At 41.2% G+C, this 14,962-nt stretch overlaps 1 protein-coding gene across 12 annotated transcripts in view; it reads right to left on the minus strand.

Annotated features, from left to right (window-relative positions):
- The window catches only part of KCNQ5 (potassium voltage-gated channel subfamily Q member 5), a 318,037-nt gene that overhangs the window by 45,457 nt on the left and 257,618 nt on the right, over positions 1–14,962 (minus strand). For all 12 annotated transcript variants that reach the window (XM_068414989.1, XM_068414970.1, XM_068414998.1 and 9 more), the window contains 2 exons: positions 6,633–6,808; positions 6,077–6,202 (listed from right to left, as the gene is read on the minus strand). In XM_068414989.1, the coding sequence (XP_068271090.1) occupies positions 6,077–6,202; positions 6,633–6,808 (302 nt within the window). The remainder of the gene's footprint in view (positions 1–6,076; positions 6,203–6,632; positions 6,809–14,962) is intronic.

The raw sequence follows: 14,962 nt of genomic DNA on the forward strand, positions 1-14,962 counted from the left end.
AGGAAAATGCCTTCTAGAGACATTATTTTGCTTCCAGCATCCTCAAAGTTCATTCCTAGGCAAGATGGCCAAAGCAATTCTATTTAATGCCGGGGTCATCACAGGACAAAAGAAGGAAAGTCTTTTGGACGTAATTAGATTTCAACTATTTAGGGCTCTGTAGATAGTAAATAGTGCTTTTAATTGCTTCCATCATTGGGAACAAGCTGTGGGTGCAATTTACCCTGAGAAAGCCAGTGACTAAAAGAAAGTGAGCGGAATTAAGGCTGCAGCTGAAATTTCAAGTGGTTATCAAGTCTCCAGTTTTGTAATGCTAGCCTGGTCACAGAGACACCACCTTGTGTGATTATCAGGTCTCACTCTCCTTCCTTGCTCCTCTTCACTTCCCTGCCCCATCCCCTCTTCTCAGCTTTTGTTGGACTCTTTGGAGAGCCAGTGCAACCCAGGAAGGCGGAGAGAATCATCCTCATTTCCGCAGGATTTGTTTCTGCTGTTTCAGTGAGTTGTGTTAGCTCACGGAGGTGCCTAACAAGCTCCAGAGCCTGCACAATGCAGCGTGTGGCTGAGATTGAGTGATAAGGAGGAAGTGAGATGGGAATGCAGCTCCCTCTTTTCTGGCAGAGGTGAGCTAATGCAACCACGCTCTTGGTCTGGCAGAGGGGCTTGATTTGGTTTTCCTTTGTTTGCTGAAGAAGGTATTCCCAGCTCTTCTCATCAGAAGGCAAGTGCAGAACAGTTTGAGGCTATTAAGACCCCGAGAGCAATGAAGCACTTGAACCAATGAATCCCTGAATAAAAGTTCCTCAAAATTCATTTCCAAGCCAGTCATTGTGAAGCAGTTTGAAGCTCTGGAACGAGCCCAGTTTCTTGGCTTCTGTCCAGCTCCCTATCTCTGCCAGACACTGGAAAGTACAGAGATATCTCCTGCCTGGGCTGACAAGAAGGAAAGAGCTGAGTGTCATCTGCATATTAATGATATTGCTACCGAACTGTCTTCCAAAGACGTCAAAGAAAAACTTGAACCTTTGGGATCTGACATCTGGGAGTGATCCAAAACCAGGAGCAGCCACACAGACTGTATCTCTGGAATTTCTCCAAAGAGAATAACAAGAGCATATTAAAGCCTTTCCCCCCATTCTTTTAGGTCCTGAGGACTTAATGGTATCAGTCTATGATTAAGAATATCAGTGGCTTCTTGATCACTTTGAGCTGTTTTATCTCAGGACAGTCTTTACATGGGTGTGTAGGTGTCAGCACCGTGCCGTATCGTCTTACTCAACACTGAACAAATGAGTTTGATCTTCATCCCTCTCATCACACAACTAAGAAAACATTTTTTCCAGACAACTTCAAGGTCAAGTTCAGGAATAATCCTCCGCATCTTTGTTAGTGCTGCAAGTGAATGACTAAACCACTGGCCAGGCCCTGACTGGCATAATCCTGAGGTTAAATTAACTGAACCGTGTGTGGAAAACTACTGGATGTGAGACCATGACAAGATGAGAAATTTCTAGACATCACTGATAATAATGTAAGAAGCAGACAGAAGTTACAGCTAGCACTGTGAGGGAAGGCTAGATCCCATGGGTAGTTAAAGGAGGAGTGACCAAAGTTCAAAGGTGACCGGAGGAAATTATTTGGGACCTTTCAAGGATTACAATCTTGCAAGGACAAGAGCACCTACGTACCATACAAGACCAAGAGTGACTAGGTAACAGAACTACAAAACCTGTAGCAAACCTGTAAAGGTAATTAGGGACATGTTGTTTATTTGAGAGGAGACTTGGTCAGAGGAAGCAAAGTGGTGAAAAAGAGGATCAAGATACAGTAAAAGAAATAACAAGGTGTGCAAATCTTGTCATTCTGGGGATACCTGCTGAGCAGCCCTGTCTCTGATCACCTGTGTCTGATCACCCTGTGTCTGATCCCTGGATCAGCCTAAACCAGGACAATAAACCAAACCTTTTAGAGTTTATTTGTACAGGATTCATTTCACCCAACTAGAAAAATAAAATCTAGTCACTGCAACATGCACAATGGAAAGAGAGATTCTTCCAGCAGGTAACTTATCCTATCCTAAAATGTAGGACTTAGGCTTGCCTGAAACAAATGTTGAGTGCCACCTGAGATGCCCTAGAGCATCTGAACAGGGACAATCCACAGGAGAGGCAGCAGACTCTCCAACAGATCTTCCATGGCACTGTATGCCTATGTTCAAGCAACTGAATCACACTCCTACATGGCTAAATGAGCTAGCTGAGTCCTGTCTTTTGTACTAGATGCAAAACACTCTGTTTTGGTTGCTTCTATAAATGAGGTGTCTGGACAGACCAGCCAAGGCAGGCAGTGTCACCTGGCTAGACTCAAAACTCACAACGATGATAGAACTTCTGTTATATCTCATTGCTGAAGCTATTAAATATGCTAATAATAAGTGAGGTAATACAATAATGAATGTGATTGTGTAACCTCGGTGCCTTCAATTAGATGAGATAGGACCCAGGAGGCCCTCCTCTACCTTAGTGTTTCTTTCTGATGTCATTTCATGTTTTGCTAGCAGTAGTTACCTTTTGGATCTATACCTGACATCAATTAACTGAAAAAAAATGTAGTTTGCTCATTCTATCATTGCATTAAATGGAAAAAATGTCATAAATATTAACTCATTTGAGCTAGTAATTGTGACAACATTATTCATTTTAATATGTTTTGTTCACCTGCAGGTCACAGTGGAGTGCCAGAGCCATTCTGTATCCAGCTGTATCTACTGGATACTACTAGAAAATAATGACTTATTAAGAGAAGTTCTGTCAAATGTGTAAGAGAGATAGAAATCTTAATTGCATTACATTTACAGGTGAAACTAATTAATGTACAAACTAAATGCCACTATAAGCACACACAGTTCTAGCTAACACTAGCAATTCTAAGAAAACCATGCATAGTTTGGTTTTGAAATACTTAAGTTTTTTAATTGACCTTTTTTCCCCATTAGTTTAGTTATTTTATTCTGTTAAATGAATTTACCTTCTCTGCCAAAGCAAATTTGAACTTGAGCTCTTCATATAACACACACTGTTGTGTGCTGCTGTGTCAGGCAGCACTGTGGGGACCCCAGCCACAAAAATATTCACAATAGTAACATTAGCTTGGTATTTAAACTGCAGGTTGCACAGTACAACATGGAACTGCAACTACAGTGGAATATTCATATGTAAATTAGGATGCCATACCCTGCCTTTCATTTCCATGTAAAAATATGGGCTTCAGAAATGAGGTCAGTGAAATGACCATAGCAGGATATGGCCCCCAAATAATCTGAATTAGTGAGTGGGTTAATTGCTGCATGCTAGGTCTGGTCCTGTAAAGGGGGGGCATAAGTGCCTCTAAAAGCTTGAAATTTAAGGCAACTATTTGTGCCTGACTTCAATGCAGTCTTTTCTTTCTTGTACCTCTGCCATCACAGAATTCAGTCTGGGATTTGGTAGATACTCTGTGGTTTAAGTTAGAACAACTTTTGCAAATAAACAAATCAATGAGACTAAGCATTGATTTCCCCTAGAATGCCACACAATCTGACCTTTTCAAAATCTGCATGTGGGTTACTCTGGCAGTAAAAACAACCATGACTAAGCAGCACATTATGCATTTCCCACATACTGTTTTACATATTATACAAAAAATACTATTATTAAAATGGCAAAGTTAACAGGTGAGGCGGAACACTGATTTTCAGTAACTTTGTGCACTTAAGCACATTACAAATTTAAATGTATTCATGTCACACACTGAGGAAAGAAGAAAAGATACAGAAATATACAATATAGATGGTTTTCAGGTTTTTGATTACAATTTGTTGTTTTTCCTGCTGATGTCAAGACTATATTCCTATTTTCTCAGTTGCACTACTTATCTGACCTATGAGTCATACATTTTCACTTCATAGTGTACAAAATATTTTAAGCACCACTTTATACATTGATTATTTCTTAGCAGGGTTTTTTCTTAAAAAATAGCAGTCAGCAGGTAGTGGAGAAGGAAATTCTAAAATAAAGATCTTGTTCCTGCTGCTAGAGCTGCTCAGGGAGAAGGATCTGGATCTAACATGAGCCTTAGTCAGATGTCAGAGTTGATGTCTAAGTAAGTTTGCTGGGACTTTCCCGTTCCTCATGCATATGTCTCCCTCACTATTGCCTGCTGGCAGATGGGTATAATCCTTTGCTTAGTCCAAACTCCCTGCCTGTGCAGTGTTAAGTCACACTTGGCTTTGCAGAGGAATAGAGGGTGTTTCCCAGAGAATCGAATGGCTGAAAACATGTATTCCCAGACCCATGCACTGCCACAGGAGGGTCTCTTACAGGACCACATCCCCACTGTCACCCCCAAAGGGGCAATGGTGTTTGCAGACTGCTGGAGCCAGGGGACCCATCAGTGAGGACACCAGCATCCCAACTTGCTTCACAACCATGTTCATACAGGCAGGTTAGAAAGCTTTAAGCCAAAACTCAGCTTTTGAAGAAAAGTGAAATAAAATAAACTGTAGTGATGTGACTGAGGGCAAAACCTTCTCTCGTGACTTTAACCAATGTGAATTTTACATGTGTTTGGATTACAGGATAAAAATGTGTATTTTATCAGAGATCTGCCTTGATGCTCTAAAGCAACAAGTTTCAGAAAACTATTTCTGTATATTTGTAAATGCACAAGTAAGACCTACTAGATCTGTCTTTTCCAAGCTCCCAATTTTGTGCACTGACAACACAGAAATATAGTCTCTAGGGAAGACACATAACAAATGATTAACCCTTAGATGAACAAATTTCAAATACACAAACTAGTCCTACTAATAGGAAATGACCTTGACCTTTGCTCAAAATGTAAACAAAACTTATTAAAAATATTTCTCAAGGATTTAAAGCATTTTGGAATGGGCTTTTGCACAGTCCATCTGTGCATGCTCTGAGCCTGCAGATACTAGAGTCCAGATGAAGTCTTGTCAGCAGAAGGTCTGAGGTGAGAAAGCTTCGTTTCTGCATCCCTCTGATGAGGAAAGGTGGCAGAGGCTGGTTCAGGTCTCACACTTATTCCAGGAAAACTAATGAGTGCTCTAGGTTATGTCAGATTTAATGATCGCACAGGCATCATTTCACTGCCCAGACACTGTCAAGAGCTCATGGTGTTTGTTGTACTGCCTCAGAAGGAAAAGAAAAGCAGTGTTATATGCCTGGCAATAGCTCTGCCATAGGCTTTGTTGGGGCAAATATCTTAAGCTACTTAAGTAACTGCCACACAGTGCAGGAGTCTAGCCCACTATAGGGCATTTTAAAGCAAAAAACCCTACACATTATGCCATAAAAAAAAACCCTCGAACTTTCAGACCTAGGTTTTTGTTGTTCATTTAAAGACTAGTTTATTTAAACATGTAAGCATTCATATAATCTTTCTTTAGAAAAGCAGTTGGGCATGTATTTAGATCCTACAGTTTCAACAAAGTAAAAAAAATTGATTTGATAGTTAAGCATGAGCTCAACTAATTCAGGGCTTTTATACCTGTAAAAATAACACTGCTGAACCAAAATGGGGATATTTAGTCTTGTTTTTTGTGCTCAAGATACAGAGGAAGGAGAAACACCATCATTTTAAGGGCACTGATGATACTTTTCCCTTCACCGCAAAGCTGATGTACGATTTTTTTTCCCTCTTTCTTTCCTGACACTTGTTCCTCTTCCTGCGCTGCAGCTTGCAGCCCTCTCATTTGGATCAAAGCAGCTCTTTGTGGGAGCATATTATAAACTGTATTACTGAAAGAATCTGGGTTAAAAAATAAATGCTTTCTTCTCTTGAAGATTTAGTAGGCTGGCTTGCAGGTGAAACACATAAACAGCTGTTCTGCAGGATGTGATGAAATGAAGTATGGATGTGAAATGAATAGCTGGAGGAGGGAGCTTCTCAGACCAGATTTCTGCCAGTGAAAACAATTCACTGAACAGCACACTAAGTTGAAATTCACAGTAGGTGAAATTCAAAGCACTCTAGCATACTGGTTAAAAAGTGCATATTATTTTTCTGTACTTACTGTGCCCCACCAGAGAGCATCTGCATATGTGGAGAACTGGTTATTTGCATCTTTTTCCACCAGATAAACCAGGAAAGATGAAAAGATGAGTACTAAAAATCCTATGTACCAGGCTGTGATTAATTCCTAGATAAAAGAAATCAGAGATCAATATCCATTTGAAAGACTGAACAGAATAGCATTTCAAGGAAGACATAATGAAAAGATCTATATACTTTTTTGACACTTGAGCAGTTAAAAGTCAAGTGCTTCCCTACAGATGTAAATTTTCTCTGAAAGTGGACTGAATCTACTCTTACGGTTTGACGCTTCAGCAAATTCACCAATATATATCCAATTACAACTGCATATCAAGGACAACATTTTCAACAAAAAAAAATGTTAGCATTTAAGCTGGCTTGATGTACCTGTACTAATGCCTGTTACAATTTATATTATGTCAGAAAATTTAAGGTATTCTGCTCAAAACTGATAAATGTTTGTTTTCTTGGCCTCTTGTTTAATCACATCAAGTGAAGATATCAAACAGACAAAATCAGCATCTAGAATTATATACCTTGCTATGTGCATAAACTACTGAACCTAATAATTTCCAAGTGCCTCCTCTTCGGTCCATGCGCACCATACGAAGGATCTGTAGGAAACGAAGACTTCTCAGTGCTGATGTTGCAAAAATGTTACCCTGAGTTTTTGCAGAAACAACTGCTATTGAAGCGATGAGAACAATGATGTCTGAAAGAAATACATTACAGAAAACATTAATGTCCAAGTACTAATAAAGAACACATACATGTACATGAGCTGAATGAGGGGACAAAAGAGAGACTCCTGGAGTGGGTGGGAATCCAAAGAGCTGAGATTCCTCTTTGAGGTAGGGATATGAGGTCAGGGCTGGTGTTGAAATCTACCTCTGGAGCCTCTAGGGTGGAAACTGAGGGTAGTAATTTTGAAAACATATGGGTAAGAGGAGCAGTGTTGAAGGAACCTCATGTAGGAGCTTTGAAGCCTGATGTAGCAAACTGTACAAATCAATAGATGGATTAGAACTATTTCCCTTTATACCTTTTCCCACGGCAACTTTCCTATGAAAAGGCAAAAAGGAAAACAAAGGTAAGAAAAAAATAGAGCAGTCGTGAGAGTCCAGTGGCACCAGATTTACAAGCACATGTATTAATTTCCTGTGAGTACAAACACTGTGTGGTTGAGGCATGCAGTTTCTGGACACAAGTCCTCCAGTGTACCTTTTTCTGGAAAGGAAGAAATCCATTGCTGGGTACTCAGAAACATTCTTTTGTCTGGCAGCCTGGAAAGTTTGTTGAAGTCCAGCAAGTGTTAGGATTTATTTCTTCAGGTCACAGATTTGAACTGTGAGAGCGAGTTTGTTCTGCATGAACTAATCAGTCAACTGCCCTTAGAGCCAGAACAGCATTTAAATGGAGATGAGGAGAAGCAGCATAGTGATGGCACATGGATGCTGTGAGAAGGCATAATGTTCTTTTGCAATGATTGGGGCAGACACACCGGAGTGCAAGGAGTGGAAAAGCACAGAACAAGCTCTGTGTTACTTCATCCCCTCATAATTAATTTCCTGACCTTCTTTAAAAGCTTAAAGAAACCTTGTAAGAAATACATCGTTTAAATCTTAGGATTTTGTGGTGTTTGTATGTTTCTGTGCAAGGATAATCTAAACCCATGTTTGACAGTGAAGAACTGAAAGCAAATTCTTGTTGACATGAGTTTTGCCTCTTTTGTGTTGGGTATGAACACTCAACTTGTCCCAAGTGTAGCTCCTACAAGTCAAGAATGACCCAGTAAGTGAAAAGACCCCCCCACAGCAAGAGATGAAAGAGACTGGCTGTACCTACAAGCAGAAGACTGTTTCCTTAGCCTGCTCCAGTACAGTAGGAAATAGCCTGGACTATTTAATACCAAGAGCCCACTTCTGGCTCAGGACGTCTTCAAGTAGCAGGCTGTTGGAGGCTGAGAGACTCTTATGGAGAAATATCACTGTATGTTTGCCCTGCTTGTGTAATCTTCCCTGACCGTTCAATGTTGGCTACTGTGACTGTTGGACATAGTGTGTTAGACGAGGCTGAATTCTGCCTATCTTATGCTCTGACATTTTAAAATGCCTTTGGATACTACAGAATTGGATCATAGGTGGCTACTGTATAATTGGCTACCAAAAAAATGGATTTGCTTCTAGATGTAAATCCAACAAATTCAGAGATCAAGAAGAGCCAGAAATGGATAAAGTATCCTGGGGCATCCCTGCACAGTAGAAGTCTCAAGTGCACAACAACCAGATGCAGGAGGTCTGGGTGAGAATTCAGAAACTGGACAACTGACCAGGAAAAGTTAAAGACATCGCGAAGTCTAATGGAGATCAGAAAAAATCGATGGTGTGGGATTCAGCTCCATATGAAGATATTTAAATTTAGGTGTCTACATGTGAAGCAGGTGTCTAAACTCCCCATGCAGCACAAGGAAATCACGTCAACTGAGAGAGGTGCAGCTAATCCTCAGGAAGGCTCCTGCTGGCTGCTCAGATGACTTGCACTCTGGGCTTGGTACAAAAAGGGCTCGATTCAGCTGCCTGAATTTATTTGTCCAGTGCCATTTGAGATGCCTTAAGGTATGTGAGACATCCCCTAGGTCCAGCAGCTATGCTCTCAGACCTGGGAAGACCTGTGCCCTTCAGAAGAAGTCACTGGAGAGCAGTGAATATCATGTAACAGGGGACACCTCTATGTACTCCGCTGAACTAAGCCCTAGATCTTGACCAACTATACTGGAAGTACAGACACGTAGCACACACGTACCCACCTGTAAGCAAACTTCTATATTTAGGTGTGTTTATCTGGATCTGAGGCTCGCATAGAGCATGCTGGAAAACCTTGAGCAATACGGACTGTGTTGAAGAAAGAGTGTCCCTGGTAACTAACAGGACAGCAAGGTTATCTTGGCTTGTCCCTTGCTGCTCCAAGCAGGGCAACAATGTAACAGCCATTTTTAATTAGTGGTGACTGGCTAGCAGCAAATCAGATATCATTAGAAAAGCAGCGTGCACTCCTGCAAATCGTTCTTAGAACTTAAAAAAGAGTAAGGTCACCCAAATATTATGAATTGTGCATTTGATCCGGAAATTATTAAAGTGCTTACCGGGGGTTTTGGTTACCTTCAACCACTCTCAATAGGACAGTTTTTTACAAAAGCCAATGATTTGCCCCTGCCCTTATTCCTGCCCATTAAAGGAGCTCTGACAGCTTTCCTTGTAACATGGAGTTTCCCAGAGGTCCCTCACTGCAAAAAATTCAAATTAATTCAGTTTTGCCAGCACCGCTGCTGGGAACCCTCAGCCTCACTAAGGGTCTCTGGTCCCCTCTGACTGCGAGAGACAAAGCAGCCAACAGCAGCATAGCTCTCTTTTCTCTTTTTAAAAGTATCGGTCCAAGGGAGTTATCTACTTGTGTATATCCTTCTAGATGAGGGTAGGGATGGGGAGAGGCAAAGGGAGGAGAGGCTGAGGAAATGGGGGAGCAGAAAACACGCTGGCACATATTTAAAAAACAATTGGAGGGAAGAGAGCCTTCCCAGGCTGCTGGCATTTTTTTCACACCTTGCTCTCTCATTTTCTTCACCTCTTCTTCACAATACACCACCCCCCTCCCCCCAAGAACCACCCCCACGAACTCCTCAGGCTGGGAATAGGGAAGGAAAGAGTGTGTCCATTGCCAAAGGCAGCCCTCCCTGGCTGTGTTTCCCTTGGAGGCAGGGAAGGCAGGCAGGCACATTATTTCAACATAGTTTAACTTGCCAGGAACAGGTGTAAGATAAATGAAAATAAACCCTTCTTGGAATGAAATCAGAGTCCAAAGAAAAGTTTGCAACAGTTGAAAGTCACTTCTGAATATGTTAAGCTTGCTTGATTTTCTCATCTGAGCATATCCTGGAAAAATGAAGAGTTAAGTACTTTATGATTCCCTGCCACATTTTCATCCAGCATAACTTAGGTGCCGTTTGCTCTCTTTTAAGCAAGGAAGCAAAATATTCTTCTGAACTTCCTTTCATATTCCACTTGAATTTAGCTAAAATCTCCATGGTATTTTTATATTGTAAGAAGGCTTTAGCAAACTTCTATCAATATTTTCCTCTTTATCTTTTAGTGGCAAAACTGGGAAATCAGGAAGAAGTAAATAGCAAAATTTCAATTAATTTAATGGGGAGTCAAGTTTCATTCTGTATCTTGCTGTAAAGCACCAGGAAAGTTTGGGATGTGAGAGTGAGTAATGGGCAGTATAATTCTAAACTTTTCTGTAATGACTTATTAATTTTCTGATGTACATTTACTTCTTCAATTTTTTCCAAGCTAATATCTTGTGTATGATCTTCCAAATCATTGTGTCTCTTCAGCTGTGATGCTGATTTTATTCACTCTTTAGAAATATCTCCTATTTTTGTCCTTGCAGATAGCATACTCCCTCACTAACTCCAGTCTGAGATTTCAGATCTTCTCAGCAACTTTTGCAATGTTCATTTTTGAACACTTCATTTTAAATTAAATTTCAAACAATGAATTCTTGTACTTCAGACATTTCACCTAGTATCTCTCAAGGAACCCCTGAAATTACATAAAAGTTTTGTTAATGGTAGCTTAGCAAAGGCTTTTTTAGTTGACAGCCACCATGTTAACAACCAGGGGCCCCCTTGAAAAATAAAAAAAGATGAACCCAGAACTCATGCAGGTAATAGATTACACTTGTATACTGTCCAATCTCACTAAAATAGTGACATATAAGTAAAGACAAGTAACTGAAGCCCAGTAGTGCAACAGCCTGAAATTCGAATAGCTCATGAGAGATGTGCCAGGCTGAGTTCCCCACTTCAAAGAGGAGGGTCAATGTTGGGCTGCCTTACCCTGCTCAAGCTCAGTCAGAAACTCTGGATCTCTTGGGTTACTGATGGAGGTGTGGTTAGCATTTCTAAGCTATAAACACTTCTAATGGCAACTCTGTGACTGAGAGATTAATAATGATAAAAAAGGAGGCATCATAAATCATCATAATGGATTGTTTTACTTCTAATGACTTTTTCAATGTAACTTTCCTACTATGAACTTTTTGGATGTTGTGAGATTTTACAGTATTCAAAGGTATCATGCGAATGGACCCAGTTATATAGGCAAAAGGGTGAACACAGAAGCTTTACTTCAATATTGCAAAATGTCCCAAAGCCTTTATGTGCCATCAGGACAACCTCTGAAATTCCAGAAAGAATGTCAGGATGATATTAGGAAATGTCATTAATGACGATCTTTCGCCTGCTCAAAGCTCATGTACATGCTCAAACGAATACACAAACCTGCATTATCTTTCTCTCTTTCGTATTCTTCAAAGTCTTAGTGTATAAGAAGATGTTAGTGAGAGCTTTTCCTGTTGCCTGCATTTAATGTTGATGTGTTGGAATGTTCTTTCCTGCTAAATAAAAACGACACTTTGAGCCAATACAGGTTAAATGCATCTTGTGATTTTTTTTCTCTGATTTTATCTGAACAGAAAATGAACAATATTTAATAGTTTTAGGAGCATCACTACATCATCAAAATAGTGTTTGCTATAAATTCACAGAAAATGCTCCGAGTTTACACATCCTTGTTAAGAATATACAGGAAACTGCAATGGCTGTCAGTTACTGTGTCTGGTCTGGCTACAGAACAGTACAGAGAGGCAACGAGCTAGGACAAGAGTAGGACACATCTGCCCCCAAAACTGCAGGAATAAGCAGAAAATTTCAAGTGTGGTTTATCTAGCCTGCAGCTGTATTAACTCACAAAGGAAATTCACTGGCAACCATGTGACCGAATTTAGGCTACCTTTAGGCTGTCTTTCTAAGGTCTAATTTCAGGCTAGAGTTATTATCTATGACCCAGACAAAAGACATGGCTTGTAGTGGTCATTTCTTATGAATAGCTCTCGGGAGAGTTCATTATCCTAAATTTCAAAGCTACACCTGAAAAAAACAGCACTCTGATTCTGTAGTGTTATAGACCCACTGGGCTCCATAATCAACTAAGAGCACCAAGGGTGCTTTAACATCGGCTCTGTCTGCCCACCGTGGCACAGGTTATGCATGCGTATTGCAGCACAGTGAGCAATTATTCTCACTTGTTGAGAAGTTTAAATAAATTTTAATCTAGATTTAGAACAATGGCTCCATAGAAATAATTAACAACTTTTTATTCTGAGTCGCTAAGAGGTGTGAGTTGTGGAAGGGAAGGAATGACTAACATTTTAGTTTTTCTAATATCTCTTTTTATATCAGTCCTTCCAGTAGCTTCGTCTTTATTGCTGTTCTCAGAATTCCCTTCTATTAGTCTACAATCTCCACAGCTAGCTGGCTGGGACCGGAGGGTACCATCTAATCTGTGTAGAAATGTACTTGGAATTTTAATCAGACATTACAGCACAAAGTTAACACAACACACATTCCGGCGCGCTCTATTTGAGCACGTCACACTACAGAAACATGATAACAAAAATATAGTCGATGGGCTCTATCCTAAACCGACATAAATTGGCAATTTAAAGCAGTTTAAGGTATAGCCTGATGACTGACACCTGACTTAGGCCATACATCAGTATGTGAAAATAAAGTTGTTCTTTTTCAGATTTTTAAAATAAAAGGTCTGTTTATACAAACTCATGTATAGGAACAGCAGCCTTTTTGCACAGCCTGGTAACATATTTGGTATTGGTGTATTTTATGCTCCTGTGGGCTAGCTAAAAAAAAAAAAAAAAGAAAATAAAAAGACATTCATAGAGTTTAAGGCTTCTGAATACCCTAACAGAGGGGTATTCAGAGAGGGAAATAACTGAATCATTATTCCTTGAGCACTTGTTGAGAAAGGTCATAGAGCAGAAAAGGTCATTTCATCATGACTGGCTGCAAAAATGCTTTTAGCTTCAAACAAGGGATTAACCACTTCCCTCTACCGGTTCAAGAGAGCAAAGAATAAATATCATGATTAGAGTGTGTTGCAACAGTTAATTTGAAAAGAGGCAAATTGTAATGTTTCTACCAGGTGGCAGTTCCTTTGGTCTGTGAATAGTCCCTTTGCTACGAAATCAGTGGGATATTTCACATAGTTATGGCAGAAAAATTTGGTCTAATATGGGCTGAACTTCCAGTGACCTTGTGTAAGTATTTATCCCAGAAACCAAGAATTTTCAATATTTTTATCTTTAAAATGTCCAGAATCTTAACTTAATTTTTTTTAAAGGATTAAACCTGTAATTACGTCTCTGAACAGAGAGATGACCAATATTACCATATTTCACACAGAATCACAGAATCACAGAATGTTAGGGATTGGAAGGGACCTCGAAAGATCATCTAGTCCAATCCCCCTGCCGGGGCAGGATTGCCTAGACCATATCACACAGGAACGCGTCCAGGCGGGTTTTGAATGTCTCCAGAGAAGGAGACTCCACAACCTCTCTGGGCAGCCTGTTCCAGTGTTCAGTCACCCTTACAGTAAAGAAGTTTTTCCTCAAATTTAAGTGGAACCTCCTGTGCTCCAGCTTGCACCCATTGCCCCTTGTCCTGTCAAGGAATGTCACTGAGAAGAGCCTGGCTCCATCCTCTTGACACTTGCTCTTTACATATTTATAAACATTAATGAGGTCACCCCTCAGTCTCCTCTTCTCTAAGCTAAAGAGACCCAGCTCCCTCAGCCTCTCCTCATAAGGGAGATGTTCCACTCCCTTAATCATCTTCGTGGCTCTGCGCTGGACTCTCTCTAGCAGTTCCCTGTCCTTCTTGAACTGAGGGGCCCAGAACTGGACACAATATTCCAGATGCGGCCTCACCAGGGCAGAGTAGAGGGGGAGGAGAACCTCTCTTGACCTGCTGACCACACCCCTTCTAATACACCCCAGGATGCCATTGGCCTTCTTGGCCACAAGGGCACACTGCTGGCTCATGGTCATCCTGTTGTCCACTAGGACCCCCAGGTCCCTTTCCCCTACGCTGCTCTCCAACAGCTCTGTCCCCAACTTGTACTGGTACATGGGGTTGTTCTTGCCCAGATGCAGGACTCTACACTTGCCCTTGTTATATTTCATTAAATTTCTCCCCGCCCAACTCTCCAGCCTGTCCAGGTCTCTGAATGGCTGCGCAGCCTTCCGGCATCTCAGCCACTCCTCCCAGTTTTGTGTCATCAGCGAACTTGCTGACAGTGCACTCTATTCCCTCATCCAAGTCATTAATGAATATATTGAATAGAACTGGTCCCAGAACCGACCCTTGCGGAACTCCGCTAGATACAGGCCTCCAACTGGACTCTGTCCTGCTGACCACTACTCTCTGGCTTCTTTCCTTCAGCCAGTTCACAATCCACCTCACTACCTGATCATCCAGACCACACTTCCCCAGTTTAGCTGCGAGGATGCTGTGGGAGACCATGTCAAACGCTTTACTGAAATCGAGATAGACCACATCCACAGCTTTACCATCATCTATCCACCGGGTAACATCCTCATAAAAGGCTATCAAGTTGGTTGAGCAAGACTTCCCCTTGGTGAAGCCATGCTGAGTGCCCCTAATGATCCCCCTATCCTTGATGTGCCTAGAGACAGCACCAAGGACAAGTTGTTCCATCACCTTTCCGGGGATGGAGGTGAGGCTGACTGGTCTATAGTTACCCGGGTCCTCCTTCCTGCCCTTTTTGAAGACTGGAGTGACATTCGCTTTCCTCCAGTCCTCAGGCACCTCTCCCGTTGCCCACGACTTAGCAAAGATGATGGAGAGTGGCCTAACAATGACTTCCGCCAGCTCCCTCAGCACCCGCGGGTGCATCCCATCAGGGCCCATGGATTTATGGACATC

This window comes from Nyctibius grandis, chromosome 1 (assembly GCF_013368605.1).
Source record: "Nyctibius grandis isolate bNycGra1 chromosome 1, bNycGra1.pri, whole genome shotgun sequence".
Classification (NCBI taxonomy): domain Eukaryota; kingdom Metazoa; phylum Chordata; class Aves; order Nyctibiiformes; family Nyctibiidae; genus Nyctibius; species Nyctibius grandis.